Below are 18,161 nucleotides of genomic sequence, written 5' to 3'. Positions count from 1 at the left end.
CTCTTCCAGATCCAGGCATGCCCCTGAATCTGGGATGCTGGACATTAGGACCCAGAGATCTGAAGCTACCATCTGGATTAGAGACTCTCAGCATATCAAGAGCTTGAACTGGGTCCCTCCCACCCAGCATTCCCAACCAGAGAACATCAGTGAAACCAATGCCCCTCATCCTGCAAACAAGACACCAGCACTCTGAATCGACCATCTAAGCAGGAATTCCAGTACACCCCACCCCATTCCCAAAATTCTGCCAGACTCTGGACCCTGATTTCCCATGCTGGAACTTTCCAGTCTCAGTCCTGCACTTTCCAAATAAGAAATGCCCAGTCAGTTATATCTGAGACCTCCCAAATTCCAATCAGGAGCTCAGGTGTGCTAACAGGAATGGGGAGAAAGAAAGAGAGAGGGGGGAGGGACGGAGGGAGAGAGAGGAAGAGGGAGAGAGGAGAGAGAGAGAGAGAGAGAGAGAGAGAGAGAGAGAGAGAGAGAGAGAGAGAGATCCATGGAACCATTTGGAGGTCAGAGAACAACTTTCTTTGAGAGTTGGTTCCTTCTCCTCACTATGTGGGTCTGAGGGATCTAGCTGAGGTCCAGGTTGGATGCTCCACAGCAGAGGCACCTTTACCAACAGAGCTATCTCAACAGCCCCAAATTCTCTATCTACACTTACACCCCCACTCACGGCGCAAGAAATTCCTCCTTGCCACAAAATGCCACAATGTGCCTGCAGGACTCATCTTATTATCCCCCAATTTACCTCAGAGTCTTCTACGACCAGAGACACTTATTCCCCGTAGTAATAAACAAATTCTCTCTCTCTCTCTCTCTCTCTCTCTCTCTCTCTCTCTCTCTCTCTCTCTCTGTGTGTGTGTGTGTGTGTGTGTGTGTGTGTGTGTGTGTGTGTGTGTGTGTGTGCATGTGGGTATGGTCAGGAGAATGCAGGTGCCCTAGGAGGCCAAAGCTGATAGATCCTCCTGCAAGAGAGGCCAGGGGTGACGGAGACTCTGGAACTGGAGTAGCAAACTCCAGGCTTCTGGAAGAGCAGCAAGTGCTCTTAGCCGCTGAGCCACCATCTCTCCAGCTCCCACTCATCATTTTTTTCATTATAAAGTTTGAGACACCTCCCCCAAACATTTCCCCAGCAGGGCAATTGAGACGACCTGAGGCTCCGCTTTCCACATTTCCTCAATCCTGTGCGCATTGGGAATCCACCTCATCCCAATAAAGACCCTAGCGCCAGAGTCACCCGCGACGACCATCCAGGTACTCCGAGCCTCCAGAACTCCTCACTTCCAACCTCAACCTCGTGGAGGACCCAAAGATCTAGATTCTGTCAGAGCTCTGGCTGGCTCTTCCTCCCATCCCCCTCCCAAGTGGCTCTGGAGCCTGACCGCCAGCCGCCTGCTCCGCTTCCAATCCTCGGCTCATACAAGCGTTCTCCACCCAGTCACCCTCACCGGACTGTCTCGGTCCAGGTAGCTGACCTCAGCCTCCGGCTCTGCAAATCCGGCTGGACTCTCAGTGCGGGGAGCTGGACCTCTCCAAGTCCCCTCGCTCCTCACGTTAATCCCTCTCCTCCCGTCCAGCTCCTGTCCTTTCTTCCTGACCCACTCAGAGCTCTTTATCTGCAGCCACCCCTCCTCTGGGATACCCCCACCTCCGCCAGGCCTGGCATCTCCTTCTGGTCTTTCACCCCCAGCGTTCCTGCGATCTGGGTGTTTGAATGGCTGAAGTTCCATTCCTCAAAGCCCAAGTCCAAACTCCATCTCCCAGACCGTCACTCTTCTCTCTTCTAGAGACCCTTTCCCAGACTCGCAGCTTCCTCTACCGGCCTGGGCCCTCCGCCTTTATCCGTTACCGCCTTCCTCGAAGACCCTACCCAGACCCTGCCCAGTGGCGACGATCTCGGAACTCAAACACCAGGAGTTTGTTTTCTTACTCCTGGACCCTCGGACCCCGGTCCTCTGGGATGCACCAGGCCCAAATGTCCCTCCATCCACCCAAACCTTCCCAAATCCGACACTGGAAACCCCAGATTCCCACTCCCGGAGCCCCTACAGCCTCTTGGAGCCCCAACTGCCTCTGAGAGTGGTCCAGCGCAGAGCCCCCTGCCTGGCCGGACCCTCCCCTCGCTCTTACCTCTCTCAGGGCTGGGCGGACGCTCCGGGCCGCGGGCCCCGCAGCCGCATGACCGGCCCCGCGGTTTCCCCCGGCCGCCGCCGCCGCCACCGGGGTCTCCGGTGCCCGCGCCCCCCGCCCCCGCCCCCGAGCCCGGCGTCCCGGCCCCCTTCCCGGCCTCCCACCCCCCAACCCCCGCGCCCGCGGCCTCACTCGGCGGACGCAGCCGGGAGCAGGGACCGGCGGCCGCTCATTGGCTACTGCGGAGGAGGGGAGGGGCGGGGAGGGAAGGGGAAGGATGCAGAGAGGGAATGAGATGAGCCTTCAGGATGGGGGGGGCAGGCAGGGAGGGAGAGGATAGAAACAGAGGCAGAGAGCCCGAGAGGGGCAGAGAGAGAGAGAGAGAGAGAGAGAGAGAGAGAGAGAGAGAGAGAGAGAGAGAGAGAGAGAGAGAGAGAGAGAGAGAGAGAGAGAGAGAGAGAGAGAGATTCTGGAACTCACGAGTCCTGAGATTGGAGGAGACGGACAGAGAAGGAGAGACAGAGATGGAGTAGTTTCAGGTGTCCCCGCCCCCACCACTACAGAGGCTCAGAGATTCTGAGGCCCTGGAAGTGGAGAGGTCAGAGAGCCCCAGAATCCAGGCAGGGGAAGCTCAGAGGCCTTGGATCAAGGGAAACCGAAGTCCAGGGATCTTGAGCTTGGAGATGGGGATGGAGGAGATAGAGAAATAGAGATAGATAGATAGATAGATAGATAGATAGGTAGATAGATAGATAGATAGATACTCTCTGAGGAGAGACAGCAGGGCCAAGCTGGAGTAGGGGGGTCCCCTGATGAAGACTGGGGCTGTAGCCAGGCAAGGGGCGGAGCCTGGGGTCTGGGCAGCTGGAGAAGGCGGGAAGGGGCGTCCCGGGCCGGGGTCCCTAGAGCAGCTGGTGGGCAGGCGCAGAGCAGAGCCTGGTCCTGCAGACGCCGCGGAGCCGGGAGCGGGGCCAGCCCCCCCCCCCGCCGTGATGTCAGCGGGGCCACTCTTAAAGGGGCAGGCCGCCCGCCGAGGGTCGGAATTTGGGCTAGGGCCTTCAGGAACCAGAGAGGGGTACAGGAGTGGTGGTGCCAGAGAAAGGGATAGCCTCAGCATCCAATTGGAGTGAGACTCGGAAACCCAGAGAGGAGATGCCAGGCCCTCCAAGGAACCTGCTAAGCTTTTGAGGCTCTGTCCCCTCTAAACACACTGACAGGCACACCGTTCTGCTGGCCTGCCCGACCCAGAGACTACATTCCCCATCAGCCCTGGCGGCCAGAGGCCAGCACCTGGGGGTGGGGGGTCGGAGTCTTCTCCGATGTCTTCTGGGAAACGTAGTCTATCTTGATCGGCCCCCTCCACTCCCCGCTCCCCTCCTCATACACTTGCAACTGGGTCAGGGTAGAGAGAGGCCGGGAGGACGCTTCTGCCTTGCTAACTGGTTTCTAAGCCCCCAGGTTCTGACTGACTCGGCTTCTGTAACACGGGGTCCTTCCTCCTGATCATTTCTGTCTCTCCACATGGGGGCCAGCCTTTCATCTCCCTTTCCAGGACTCCCCTGGATCCTGGTGTGTGTGTGTGTGTGTGTGTGTGTGTGTGTGTGTGTGCATGTGTGCGTGCGTGCGTGCATGCGTGTGTTTGCGCTTTGCTCTGGGTGAATATGCACGTGTGGCATCTGGGTGCAGGGTCGGTCATTTGCTGACACAATTAATGGTCGAGGGGCGTTCTTCCTCATTAAGTCTGTGACCAAAGCGGTCACATTGGTCCCAGGCTCTGCATGTAGCTTGCACGCCGAAGGTGTCTTCCCTTTCATTTTACGGGTCTGTGCCTCCTGGCTCTCCACACCCCCTATGTTTGTTTCCATGTACAGCCGGCCCACCTCCGCACCCCCTTTCATTCCCCAAGCTTACAAGAAAACATCCAAACATTTTAGCATCAGCATCCCAAATTTATTCTCCAGCAGCTGTGTCTGGGTGGGAGAGGCTCAAGGAAGGGGAGTGGGGGAGAAGAAAGTCCCAGAGAGTGGCAGGCACTGCGGGAGGACGAGGGTGGGGAGGTGTGATTCCGACCAAGGCTGGGGCCATGCACAGGGGGGTTGGGGGTGGGGAGCAGGTGGGCAGTGAGTGATGGGTTCTGGAGCAAGTCTAGAACAAAAGCTGACTGACAGCCGTCGGGCAAAGAATCCTCCGTGCATGCCAGGAATCCCCAGAGCGTGGAAGGGAGGTGGCCTGGAACACGGAGCCCAGCCTCCCACTTAGCTCTACAACTCAAGTGGAGGTAGGAGGAGCCTTGAAGGATGCGGGCGGGCGGGCTGATCTGGAGTCTTAGTCTGGAGCAGGCAATCCCATGAGACTATTTCCCCCAGGGTGGTGGAGGAGGAGAAAGGCATAAAACTACCAAGATGGAGTCTAGAACCCCACACGGAGTGGGGTTTCCGGGAACAATTAGAACAGCATCCAGATGTTGGGGGCGGGGGCAAGGCTCAGCACAACGGAATCTAGAACACTGAAAGGCTCTAGAGACTGTATGGCGTTTAAAATGCCAGCAATGCTTGGGGACAGCATCTAGAACCCGGTGGGGTGCGGAGACGAGGCCAAAAGGCTGGGGTGCGGGACCTAGAATCCGGACTAGAGGTGGGGGGGTGCTGCAGCCGGCGTGGCAGGGGAAGGGGGCAGAGGCACTGGGGACACCTAGCGGCGGCAGGTGAGATTACATGACAGGCACGGGCACTGGGCTTGTGGGGCTACGAGCATCTGGGTGCACGAAGTCCGGGTTCACATAGGTAAAGCCCTGGAAATCCGCTTGGTCTATGCTGGCTAGGACCAGGCGGTCTGGCGGGGTCAATGCTGGCGCCGCCCGCGTGAAGAACTTGTCAAAGTTTTCGCCACTGCGCCCACACTGTTTTAGGAACGGTTGGAAAATTAATCTGTGATAATCAGAACCTATGCACACCCCACGATCTCTGATGCAGGGTTCCCCCACCTCCACACACGGGTACTGAAACTCGTGAGCCCCAACCCCCAGGGACGGAAGCTGGGAGGGCAACTGACCGGACGTGGTCTGAAAGGAGGTGCGATCTCCAGTCTCTCCAACCTCTCCCAGTCGATCCAGCGGAAAAAACCGTGTGCCCGGATGGTGGGTTCACCATCTGGCCCTGAGCCCAGGCGCTTTCCCGGGTGCTTGGTCAGGAACTATGGGAGACACACAAAGAGGGCCTGCCAGATAGTTCAGTGAGTAAAGGCACTTGCCACCACGCCTGATGACCTGAGTTCGATCCCTAGGACCCACAAGAAGGAAGGGGAAAAATGACTCCATAAATTGTCCTCTGAACTCCTCGTATGTGCTATGCCATGCTTGTGCGCACATGCACGCTCGCGCGCACACAAACAAAATCAACAGATTTTTAAAAATGCAATTTAAAATGCCTTAAAAATCGCTGGGCATTGGTGGCACACACCTTTAATCCCAGCACTCGGGAGGCAGAGGCAGGCGGATCTCTGTGAGTTGGAGACCAGCCTGGTCTACAAGAGCTAGTTCCAGGACAGCCTCCAAAGCCACAGAGAAACCCTGTCTTGACCCCCCCCCCAAAATCACCGGGAGATGGTGGCACGTGCCTTTAATCCCAGCATTCGGGAGGCAGAGGCAGGCGGATGGATCTCTGTGAGTTCAAGGCCAGCCTGGTCTACAGAGCAAGTGCCAGGATAGCAGGACTGTTTCACAGAGAAACCCTGTCTTGAAAAGCCGAGAGAGAGAGAGAGAGAGAGAGAGAGAGAGAGAGAGAGAGAGAGAGAGAGACAGAGACAGAGACAGAGACAGAGACAGAGAGACAGAGAGACAGAGACAGAGACAGACAGAGACAGAGAGACAGAGAGAGAGAGAGAGACAGAGAGAGAGAGTTGGAAATAGAAGGTCTCCTATAGGCCAGGCACTTTCTCCTGCACCGAGTGAGGAAGAAGAAACTGAGGCTTGCATTTTGGCATTTCCTGCAGCATGCCAGGATGTGGGTATGGCAGAGGATGCTGAGGTAGAAGCCACCCTTGGTCAGGGATGACAGAATATTGTTCAGCTGACTTTTGCAGCAGATGGCCACAAAGAGGTTTGAGTGACAGGAAACTTTCTCTAAGAGAGACGGCAACTGGGGTGTGTGGGTTGGGGCTCTCACCCCCTTGCAGATGGCCACAGCTTCCCGGGAAAGTGACTTGGGATAGGTGACCGTTTGCTCCATGATGGCTTGAAACAGCTCCTCCTCATCTTCCCCGTCAAAGGGTGGCTACAAAAGTAGGGAGAGTCACGTCAGAGTGTGCCAGGCCGCCTTTCCCAAGCCTGCGTCCCTTCGTGGTCCACTTCAAACAGAAGCTCTCTGATAATACATCCCCCATCCAAGACCCTGAATTCCTAATCCCCTTATGTCTACACCTCCCAGGTGTTGGGGTTACATGCAGTTATCTTTTGAACTTAAAGACATCCTTCATGTGCATACCGTGGCTATTACATCGTTCTGAAGATCGTTTGTATGGTTCATCAGAGAGAAACCCTGCCCCACCCCAAAAAAAAAACCCGCAAGAGGTCCACAACAAAAACATGAAACAAAAGCCTAACCAACAGGGTTGCAACAATGTTTCAGGACCGTGGACAGCGCTGTCCTGCCCCCAGCTTCGCTGCAGATTTCTTTTAAAAGGGACCACCAGTTTCTTCAAGAATAATGCCACATAAAAAGGGACATCCACTCTACGTGGCCATTAGTCAAGCCAACACCTCCCCACTTCCCCTTACCTGTCCTGCCAGCATCTCATACAGCAGGACCCCGAAAGACCACCAGTCCACAGACTTCCCATATGGCTGATAGGCAATGATCTAAAGGAGGAGAAGGTAAAGAGTGTGACTTGTCTGGAGACAGGGTCTCATGTAGTTCAGACTAGCTTTGAGCTAACTATGTATTGGAAGATGACCTTGAACTCTTCCTCCTCCGGCCTCCACCTCCTGAGTGCTAGGAATTCAGATACGTGACACCGTATCTGGCTGTGACTTCTTTAAGACGTGCGGGATTCCTCTGGCCTCTCTCTCTCTCTGGATCCTGACCCATTTCAAGTGTTTTTTGAGACAAATATTCTCCGCTCTGAATATTTTAGCAAGGGCTCCACCCTTTGGAAAATCCGGGAAATGATTTTTATATACTTATAAGGTTCCTTTGTTGTCATATATAAAGGCTACCTAAGGGCTGCCACGGTAACAGCAGATGACATGCTCTCTCTCTCTCTGTCTCTCTCTCTCTGTCTCTCTGTCTCTCTCTCTCTCACACACACACACAACTTTTTTTTTAAAGTGGAGAGAACAGACTTTGAAAATTTCTCCTCTAACCCTCCACACATATACTGTGACATGTGCTAACATGCATACACAAATAATAATAATAAACTTAATATTTTAAAGCCTAGGTAGGCCAAGCATGGTGGCACATGCCTTTATTTCCAGCATTCAGGAGGCAGGGGCAGGCAGATCTCTGAGTTCAAGGTCAGCCTGGTCTACAGAGTGAGACCCAGAACAGCCAGAGCTACCCAGAGAAACCCCGTCTCAAAAAACAAGCAACTAGGGCTGGGGAGATGGCTCAGAGGTTAAGAGCACAGCATGTTCTTCCAGAGGTCCTGAGTTCAGTTCACAGCAACCACATGGTGGCTCACAACCATCTATAATGAGGTTTGATGCCTTCTTCTGGGGTACAAGCATGTACACAGATAAAAAACTGTATGCATAATAATAAATAATTTAAAAAATAAACAAGCAACCAAAAAGCCTAAGGGTCAAGGAACAAGTCCCATAGAATATTTTAGTTAACTGTGCCTCTGTTTGAATGCTACAAATACAGAGCTAATCTTTTTTTTTTTTTTGCTAAATCTTATTTTTAAAATGTTTTCCTTATTTATTTACTGGAGAGAGTGTATGCATGTCATGGCTTCTGTGTGGAGGTCAAAGAATGACATTCAGGAAGGAGTCAGGTCTCTGTTTCCACTGTGTGGGTTCCCAGGATAAAACACAAGTCATTGGTCTTGGCAGTCAGTGCTCTACCCACTGAGTCATCTGGTTGACCCTCAGGCTAAATTTTAAATACCACATAATTTTCTTTTTAAAGACAAGATTTCATGTAGCCCAGGTTAGCTGTCTCTGTAGACAAGGATGGCCTTGAACTCATGATCCTCCTGCCTCCACCTCCTGTATGCTAGGATTATAAAAGTGAGACACCATACCTGATTAGATTCTTTTCTCTTTCCTTTTGTTCTTTCCTTTTCTCCCAAGCAGTACAGGGTCTCACTAGAGAGCTCCAGGTGTCTTCAAACTGGAGATAGTCCCACTTGAGCTGAGATTAAAGGTATGCACCACCACCCTTGGCTAAAACACCAGATTTTTTGTTTGTTTGTTTATCTTTTTGAGACAGAGTTTCTCCATGTAGCCATGGCTGTCCACAAAGATCTGCCTGCCTCTGCCTCCTGAGTGCTGGAATTAAAGGCATGTGCCATTGTGCCCAGCTAAAACAGGAGATACTTAAACCTGGAGAATTCTTGCCTCAATAACCCAGAGTCTGGAGTCAGGATTGTGTGTGTGCTTTCCCACCTTCCTGCAATGAGTTCAGATCACTGGGAAGGTTTTATGACCAACAACATTGACTGCTTGGGCCCTAGTACTGATCCAACTATAATGGTCAAGAGACAGCACGCCCAACCCAATGGCCTCCGTAGTTTAGAAAAGCCAGTTCATAATACTACCCGCTACAGTAAGAACCTTCTAAATGTTTGCTCCAGCCCCTTACCACCAGGGAATTCTTCTACCCATGGATCATATCCAAGGGGCAGTTTTCTGCTCCCCCAGGGAGCTCAAGGGTCTGTCCTTGCCCTCTCAGAACATCAGGAGGGTGGTGATCTACTTCCGCTACAGAATCACGGGTAAGTTGAAGGCCCGCGTTCAACTCCCAACATCAAAAGAAAAGTATGAGGCCCATGAGCTTCAGGTTCCACTTAGTAAAGTGTTTGCCTAGTATACACGAAAACCTGGGTCTGAACCTCAGAAACACATAAAGCCCGGTATGTTGTCAAATGCTAACTGTTCTTCCAGGACTAAGAGATGGATAGGTAGAAGGATCATAAATTCATGGACATTACACATTGAGTTCCAGCCTGGGATACTTGATATCCTGTCTTAAAAACAAAAAGGGGAAGGGGAAAAAAAAAAGAAAGCCAGGTGGTGATGGCACACGTCTTTAATCCCAGCACTCAGGAGGCAGAGGCAGGTGGATCTCTGTGAGCTTGAGCCCATCCTGGTCTACAGAGCGAGTTCCAGGACAGCCTCCAAAGCTACAGAGAAACCCTGTCGCAAAAAAAAAGCAAAAAACAAAAGGGGGGGCTGTGTGGCTTAGTGATTAAAATTGCTTGCCACATAAGTGTGGGGACCACAGTTTGGATCTCCAGAACCCACATAAATGCCAGGTGTGTATAGCAGACCACCTCTAATTGCAGCCTTGGAAGGTGGGAGCAGAGGACCCTGTATGCAACTCTGGGTTTGACTGAGAGAATTTAACTCAATGAATAAATGGAAGAATGGTGGAGACTTCCTACCATAACCCTGGGCCTCCACACACCTGCACAAATGTGCCTACATACATGCAAACATACATATACACGCATGCCACATACCACACACACACAGGAAAAATGGAAACATTTCCTTAAAAAAAGTCAACAACAAAGCTACATGTACCATCTGTGAGCTGCCCAGCAATTCTGTACTAAAGGGTAAGCCCCACCCAGTCTGCATACAGAAGAGACACAGCCTCACATCGGGCCTTCCCACTCAAAACACTCCAGAAATAGTCTCCACCTTCTCCACTTTGGAATAGTGCACGCTCTACTCACGCTCCTGCAAGCTGACGCTACTCCTGGACGCTACTCAGCCGCTAGTCCTTCTTGTCCTACCCATCTGATGTAGGGAGATCTAACCCACGGTGACTGGTACCCTTCCCTAGGCAGGACAGTCCGAAGTGTGTGAATGGTATGCACGAGCAAACACATGTGCTAATTCGTTGCTTTCTGCTCTTCATGTGAGTGTGACCCGCTCCTCGACTTAAAGTGCTCAGCATATGGGTCTCTCCACGAGGGGCGCTGGTGCAGACTACCATAGGTGGTAGCTGGCAAGATGCCCACAAACCAAGGACAAGCCCTGCCTGCTATGACTACTAGACAATAGCACCTGATGGCGTTGCCTTTCTGTACCTGGGTTTCTCTTGTTGGTGAATGAATAAAGCCTTGTTTGGATAGTGGCCAGGCAGGAAGGATGGGGGGGGGGCTACCAGACAAAGAGAATTCTGGGAAGCGCAGGCAGAAAGGAGTGGAGATGTGAGCCTGGGAAGAGAGGACGTACAAGGCATTCTCTGGTAAAGCCGAGACCGTGTAGAAATACATAGATTAGTAGTTATGGGTTAATAATTAAGACAGAGCTAGCCAATAAGAAGCCCAAGCCACCAGCAACAGTTTCATAACTAACATAGCATCTGTGTGTGTTTATTTGGGGCTGACGTGGCTGTAGGACCAGGCTGGCGGGGGGGGGCGCTCGTTACAAGCGCCCGCAGAGCAGCAGGCTCAGGGTTACCTCGGGTGCTATGTAGTCTGGGGTCCCGCAGAACGTTCGCGTTGTGGACCCGGGGAAGACATTCTCTTTACACATGCCGAAGTCTGTGATCTTGATGTGGCCCTCGGCATCCAGCATCACGTTATCCAGCTTGAGGTCCCTGGAGGGTAAGAGCACAGGCGAGAATTGCGCGACCGTGGCGGGATGGCTAGGGTTTCCGGTCTACTTGGCGCGATCGACTACCTCCCAGGAAGACAGTCACCGTGAGGGATTGCCTAGATCAGGTTGGCCTGTGGGCATGTTTGCAGAGGACTCTTGATGGCTTTCATTAAAGTGGGCAGACCTAGTCTGCTGTGGGTGACACCACCCTCTTGGGCAGGAAAGCTTATGGGAAACACAAGCTGAGCACTAGCTTCCTGATTAATTCATGGCTTTTTACTCTCACCTGTAGGAGTTAACAGCCTTGGCTTCTCCTCAGTGATGGAAACCGTGAGTCAAACCAAACTTTTCCTCCCCTTGGTTTTTTTTTGTTCCTTCCTTCCTTCCTTCCTTCCTTCCTTCCTTCCTTCCTTCCTTCTTTGGTTGTTTTTGGTTTTGTTTTGTTTTTTGAGACAGGGTTTCTCTGTGGCTTTGGAGGCTGTCCTGGAACTCGATCTGTAGATCAGGCTGGCCTTGAACCCACAGAGGTCCACCTGCCTCTACCTGGGATTAAAGGTGTGCGCCACCAATGCCCACCTTTGGTTGTTTTTTAGGTTCAAAAACTGTGTGTGTGTGTGTCTGGGTGTCTGTGTGTCCGTGTCCGGGTGTCTGTGTGTCCGTGTGCCTGGACAGAAGAGAATGTCATGGCCAAAGTGGTGGTGGCACACGCCTTTAATCCCAGCACTCGGGAGGCAGAGGCAGGTGGATCTCTGTGAGTTCAAGACCAGCCTGGTCTACAGAGCGAGTTCCATGACAGCCTCCAAAACAATACAGAGAAACCCTGTCTCAAAAAACCAAACAAGCAAACAGAAGATGCCACATCTTCTGGGGCTGGAGTTACCTGCAGTTGACCTTCGGTCCTCTGCAAGGGGAGCATAGTAACTTAAGCGCTGAACAATCATTCCAGCCCCCTTGTGGTGTACTTTAGAACAGCAGCGGCACACAAAACCCAAGGCAACTAGCCTTTGGCAACCCGGAGGGACTGTGTGCTGAAATGCCATCATCCCCTTCAAGGGACCTATCTCCCCTCCCTGGAAAGTGCTGGGGCTACTGACCTGTAGATGATGCCCTGGTTGTGAAGGAAGAAGAGGCCTATCGCGATTTCCGCAGCGTAGAATCTGGAGGAGCACGTGGGAAATCGGGAGGTTAGTGACGAGACCGCCCCGCCCACCTCCCACTCCCTTCACCAGTGCAGAGACTTACGCTGCGTGGGGCTCCTTAAACTTGCCCAATTGCTGAATGTGGTACATTAGATCGCCCCCGGTGACGTACTCCATCACGAAATAGAGGCGGTCCTGGGGAGGAGTGGGTGTGGCTTAGTGTCAGGGACACACCACAGGAGAGCTTTTTTGTTTTGGTTTAATTCGGGTTTTTCTGTAGTTTTGGGACCTGTACCGGAACGCGCTCTGTAGACCGGGTCTCTGTCTCCCCAAGATCTGGGATTAAATAACTTCTTTCTTTCTTTCTTTCTCTTTTCTTTCTTTCTTTCTCTTTTCTTTCTTTCTTTCTTTTCTTTTTTTTTTTTGAGTGTTTTGCCTGTATGTAAATATGTCACCACATGTATGGCTGGTGCCTTTGAGTGTCAGAAGAGGACATTCAATGTCCTGGACTTGGAGACTCAAGGAAACTGTGGCCACTATGTGGATGCTGGGAACTGAACCTAGGTCCTCTGCAAGAGCAATAAACGTCTTTAACTGCTGATTCATCTCTGTAGCTCTAAATTTCTTTCTTTCTTTCTTTCTTTCTTTCTTTCTTTAAGACAAGGTCTCAGCCAGTGGTGGTGCATGCCTTTGATCCCAGCACTTTGGAGGTAGAGGCAGATGAATCTGTACGTTTGAGTCCAGCCTGGTCTACAGAGCAAGTTCCAGGATGACCAGGGCTAAAATGGAGAAATCCTGTATCTAAAACAAACAAATAACAACGAAGGTCTCATGTAGCCCAAACTGGCCTTGAACTTACTGTGTAACGGAGGATAACCTTGGCAAACTCATGATCCTCCTGCCTCTGACTTCCAAGTGCCGGACTACAGGTATGGTCTACCACAGCCATCTAAGAACAGCTCTTTCTGTCAGGGACTGGAGTCCCTGGCTGCTCTTCCAAGGAACCTGGGGTCAATTCCCAGCACCCACAAGGCAGCTCACAGAAAGAAAGGGAGGGAGGGAGGGAGGGAGAGAGAGAGAGAGAAGAAATAGAGAGAAGGGATGGATGAAAGGAAAGAGAGAGGGAAGGAAGGAAGAGAGAAAGAAAGAACCGTTTTTTCCTTCTGCCTACCTGGGATAGACATGGAGACCTCTCGATCCACTTAGCCAGTAATCCAGAGGAATTGGACAAACACACAGGAAGGTTTCAAGATTCTAACCCTGGTGCCGCAGAATCTCCTCAGCCCTATCTGTTACTCTAATTACCCAACTTTCTAAGAGAACCAGAGAACTGGACCGATATGCAGGACCACTGAATCTCATGCTACAGCAACACACACATGTAATTCTAGCTGTCTGGGACCAAAGGGGATTAGGTTTCATTTGCAACTATTAGTTATTGCTTACTTAGGGGGAACTTGTAAATAATGTATGCGTGTGCATATGTGGGTACATGTATGTATATATGGTGTGTGCATGTATGCATATGTGTGCATATATGCATATGTGTGTATGTATATGTGTGCATGTATGCATATGTGCATTATGTTTATGTGTATATGTGTGCATGTGTGCACATGTATGTATATGTGTGCACGTATGTATGTGTGCACGTGTGTCTATACGTGCATGTATGCATATGTGTGCATGTATGTTTATGTGTATATATGTGTGCATGTATGCATATGCATGTATGTATATGTGTGCATGTGTGTATATGTATGCGTGTATGCATATGCATGTATGTATACGTATGCATGTGTATATATGTGTGCATGTGTGTATATGTGTGCATGTATGCATATGCATGTATGTATATGTGTGCATGTGTGTATATGTGTGCGTGTATGCATATGTGTGCATGTATGCTTATGTGTGTATATGTATTCATGTATGCATGTGTGTATATGTGTGCATGTGTGTATGTGTGTGCGTGTATGCATATGCATGTATGTATATGTGTGCATGTGTATATATGTGTGCGTGTGTGTATATGTGTGCATGTATGCATATGCATGTTTGTATATGTGTGCATGTGTGTATATGTGTGCTTGTATGCATATGCATGTATGTATATGTGTGCATGTGTGTATATGTGTGCTTGTATGCATATGCATGTATGTATATGTGTGCATGTGTATATGTGTGTGCATGTTTGTATGTGTGTGCGTGTGTGCATAGGGTCAGAGGACATAGCGTGTCCACCTCAATCACTCTCTGCCTTATTCTCGTGAAACAGGGTCTGTTAGTGAACCTAGAGTTAAGGTGGCATCAAGTAAAACCCTGTGACGCTGCCCCCACAGGTGTTCATGAAGTCACAGCTGGCTTTTCACATGGGTGATGGAGATTCAAACTTAGACCCTCACACGTACACCTCAAGAGTTCCTACCCACTAAGCCATCTCTCTGGCCCTTGCTATTATTTGTATGATCTCCACTCTGTGGGCCAGAATAAGCCCAGGCTCATGGCAATCCTCCTGCCTCAGCCTCCCGATGCCAGGAGGACAAATATCTGCTACTACACTCAATTTCCTGCAGTTAATTTTTGCTTGGTCAGAGACCAGGGAAAGTGAAGTCATCCCCTCCATAAGCCATACGGATTCTAACTTCTGGTTCAATCCCTCAGTCTCAGTGAAACACCCTTTTATGACTCATCCTTCGGTCAGAATCCAAAAGTGATGAGTTCACCCTGGAAGTTCAATCATTCTGGGCGTGTCCAATTAGAGACATCCCGAAGGGCTGGGGATACGATTCGGTTGGCAGAACACTTGTTTAGCATTCACAAAGCCCTGGGTTGATCCCCAGTGTGGCATAAACAGATTCATCCTCCAACACACAGCAAGTTCAAGACCAACCTGGACTACCTGAGACCCTGTCTCAAGGAAAGAGAAGAAGAAAGAAAACTTTTCCATTTACCTCCTTCCTGGGCTCAAAGTCACCGAAACACTGGCTGCAGGCATTGGAAATCAACCACAGACTTTCTGACCACAGACACTCAGCTCCCATCCTCCAGAGGGCCGTGCCCTGCATGGCACCAGCATTCCCAATCCAAGGGTATGACCACATTCATTCAACTCTAAAATTGATTTTTTTTTTTTTTGGTTTTTTGAGACAGGGTTTCTCTGTATTGTTTTGGAGGCTGTCCTGGAACTCACTCTGTAGATCAGGCTGGCCTCAAACTCAAAGAGATCCGCCTGCCTCTGCCTCCTGAGTGCTGGGATTAAAGGCATGCGCCACCAACGCCCCCCAGCTTAAAGTTGATTTTTATGGGAGGTGGTGGTGCATGCCTTTAATCCCAGCACTCAGGGGACAAAGGCAGGCGGATCTCTGAGTTTGAGGCCAGCCAGGTCTACAGAGTGAGTTCCAGGACAGACAGGGCTACACAGGGAAAAACCCTGTCTCAAAAAACCAAAAGGTAAAAAAAATAATTAAAGAAATAAAACTAATGTTGGAAATCATTTCTAGTCACGTATTTGGGTGGGGTAGGTATGTGCATATGAGCATGGGAATCCCCAAAAACCAGAAACATCAGATCCCCCCCGGAGCTAGAGTTACAAATGGTTATGAGTCACTGCACATTTGATGCATAACCAAACTCAGGTCTTCTGCCAGACCAGTGTATGCTCTTCAGTACCGAGCCATCCCTCCAGATCACTCGGTCATTTAATTTACTTTTATTTTATTGTATTGGGGCAGTGTCTCACTTTGTAGCCCTGGCTGTCCTGGAACTCACTCTGTAGACCAGGCTGGACTCGAACTCACAGAGACCCACCTGCTTCTGCCTCCTGAGTACTGGGATTAAAAATGTGTACCATCACCCCCAGCATTATTCATTCATTATAGCAATTTGTTTGTAGTTGTCTGTGGTATATGAGTGTGTGAGGGTGTGTGAGCCCACGCGTTCCATGTGGATGTCATGGTGTCTTCCTTATTGCCTTGAGACAGGGTCTTTCACCGAGCTGGAAGCTCACCAAAATGACAGGCCTGACTAGCCAGAGAGGTCTGGGCACCCCCTTGCCTCTGGCCCCCAGCGCTGAGGCTACAGAACGCACCAGATATAGCTGACTTCTTAAGTGGGGACTGGGATTCAAACCCAGGCCCTCACACTTGCGAACTCTTGTTTCGCCACCTCTCAACCCTCAGAGCACCAGGTTCTTCTTGCCCGTCCTTGAACTGAGCCTTCTAAACCCTGACCGCATCCCTCCTTCCTCACCGGTGTCTGGAAGGTGGAATGCAGCTGCGTGAGAAAGTGGGGCCGGCCTCCGGGCCCCCGGCCTCCCAACGCTAGCACACGCTTCTCCACCAGGGTGCAGTCCACGTCGTCATCCTGGACTATGACGTCTTTCTTCAGGATCTTGATGGCATAGAGCTCGTCGGAACCTCTGCGCTCTGCCAGCATCACCTACAGACAGATGGACGAAAGGTCCGGTCCATTTGAGACACTCAGCGCTGCAGGACCCTGCACAACTCTTCCCCGCAAGACAGGAGCACAGCCCCTTCCTCCTGTGCAATTGTGTCTACTTCCCTCGAGGAAAGCACTGGCGAATTTAATTTTTTATCACAGCTCTTTGTTGCAGGGAGGGATGTGAGTGTGTGGAAGTCAGTGACAACCTGGGGGAGTCAGTTCTAACATTCCACCACAAGGGTCCTGAAAAGAGAACTCAGCTAGTCTGGCTTGGTGGCCAGTTCTTGACATCTGCTGTGTTATCTTGGTGACAAGTGTCCTTACCTGCTGAATCATCTTACCAACCCAGTATTGATATATTTATAGCAGAAATATCCAGATACCTGACCTTTTTTTTTAATGTGCATTGGTGTTTCACCTGCATGTCTGTGTGAGGGTGTTGGATTCCCTGGAACTGGAGTTACAGATAGCTGTGAACCATCATGTGGTTGCTGGGAATTGAACCCAGGTCCTCTGCAAGAGCAGCCAGTGCTCTCCACCACTGAGCCATCTCTCCAGGCCCAAGATACCCAATCTTTTTTTTTTTTTTTTGGTTTTTTGAGACAGGGTTTCTCTGTGGCTTTGGAGGCTGTGTCCTGGAACTAGCTCTTATAGACCAGGCTGCTCTCGAACTCACAGAGATCCTCCTGCCTCTGCCTCCCAAGTGCTGGGATTAAAGGCGTGCGCCACCAACGCCCGGCTAAGATACCCAATCTTAACTCTACTTAGGGACTCAGGAGCCCAGTTAGTCTCCTACCCAAACTTCCTGCCTAAGGAACAGAAATCCAACTTCTCTACAGACGTCCTCCCCTCCCCCAGAACCCCAGGAATCTAACCTTCCCAAAACTGCCTTTCCCTAGAACCATGAGGAAGCTGAAGTCAGAGATATGCAGGCGTCCTGGGCTGGCACTGAAGAAGCATCTCTTGGAGTCCGTGGGACTGGGGGATGGGGAAGGAATAGGGGAGGAAGAGGGGCCCATCCGCACTCTCTGTGAGAAAGAAGAGAGATAGATCCAGAGTCAGTCAGAACCTGGAGAAGTTCAAGAGACACAGCACCTGAAAATGAAAAGGACCAAGAGAGACAGAATGGGGAGGAAATGGCATTATCCTCATTCTGTGTTTAGCTTAATAACTTTCTCTGGCTAGACTCTCCTATAACCCCAGCACTAGGGAAACTGAAGCAGGAGGATGGAGAGTATAAGACCAGTCTGGATTACAAGACCTTGGCTCAGAAAATGAAAGAGAGAGGGGGGGAGAGAGAGACAGAGAGAAGAGAGGGAGAGACAGAGGGAGGGAGGAGAAGAGACGAAGTTTAAAAAATTAAGAAAGAGAAAGAATAAGGAAGGGAAGGAGGGAGGGAGGGAGGGAACAAGGGAGGGAGGGAAGGAGGGAGGGAGGGATTCTGCATAGCCCGGTGGATCTATTATTTAACTAGCACCAAGTCGGATCCAAAGAATCCATGTCTATAGATTTGTGCCTGTTAGCCTCTAAACCGTGACTCCTTGAGGGACCAGCAAAAAACAGTGGGGTCTCATTTCCGGGTTTTCTGAGATGGGGCCTGAGGAAGTTGGACGTGAAACAAGATCCAAGGGGTCTGAGGACAACACCGAATTTTCAGCAATGGCGTG

The 18,161-nt window shown here is 50.8% G+C and overlaps 2 protein-coding genes across 2 annotated transcripts in view; both read right to left on the bottom strand.

Moving 5' to 3' along the window:
• The window catches only part of Cacng7 (calcium voltage-gated channel auxiliary subunit gamma 7), a 34,876-nt gene extending 32,628 nt beyond the window's left edge, over positions 1–2,248 (bottom strand). The window contains exon 1 of the mRNA XM_005084150.3: positions 2,140–2,248. The gene's annotated coding sequence lies outside the window, so the exon portion shown is untranslated. The remainder of the gene's footprint in view (positions 1–2,139) is intronic.
• Positions 2,249–4,067: 1,819 nt separating this feature from the next.
• Positions 4,068–18,161, bottom strand: part of Prkcg (protein kinase C gamma) — a 28,926-nt gene continuing 14,832 nt past the window's right edge. The window contains 9 exon segments of the mRNA XM_040734055.1: positions 4,068–5,038; positions 5,191–5,331; positions 6,303–6,410; positions 6,914–6,994; positions 10,775–10,913; positions 12,007–12,069; positions 12,155–12,246; positions 16,303–16,491; positions 17,370–17,522. Coding sequence (XP_040589989.1) covers positions 4,850–5,038; positions 5,191–5,331; positions 6,303–6,410; positions 6,914–6,994; positions 10,775–10,913; positions 12,007–12,069; positions 12,155–12,246; positions 16,303–16,491; positions 17,370–17,522 — 1,155 coding nt within the window. The 3' untranslated portion in view covers positions 4,068–4,849.

This window comes from Mesocricetus auratus, unplaced genomic scaffold, assembly GCF_017639785.1.
Source record: "Mesocricetus auratus isolate SY011 unplaced genomic scaffold, BCM_Maur_2.0 Super-Scaffold_100037, whole genome shotgun sequence".
Lineage (NCBI taxonomy): Eukaryota > Metazoa > Chordata > Mammalia > Rodentia > Cricetidae > Mesocricetus > Mesocricetus auratus.
This window is presented reverse-complemented; position numbering and strand designations above follow the sequence as displayed.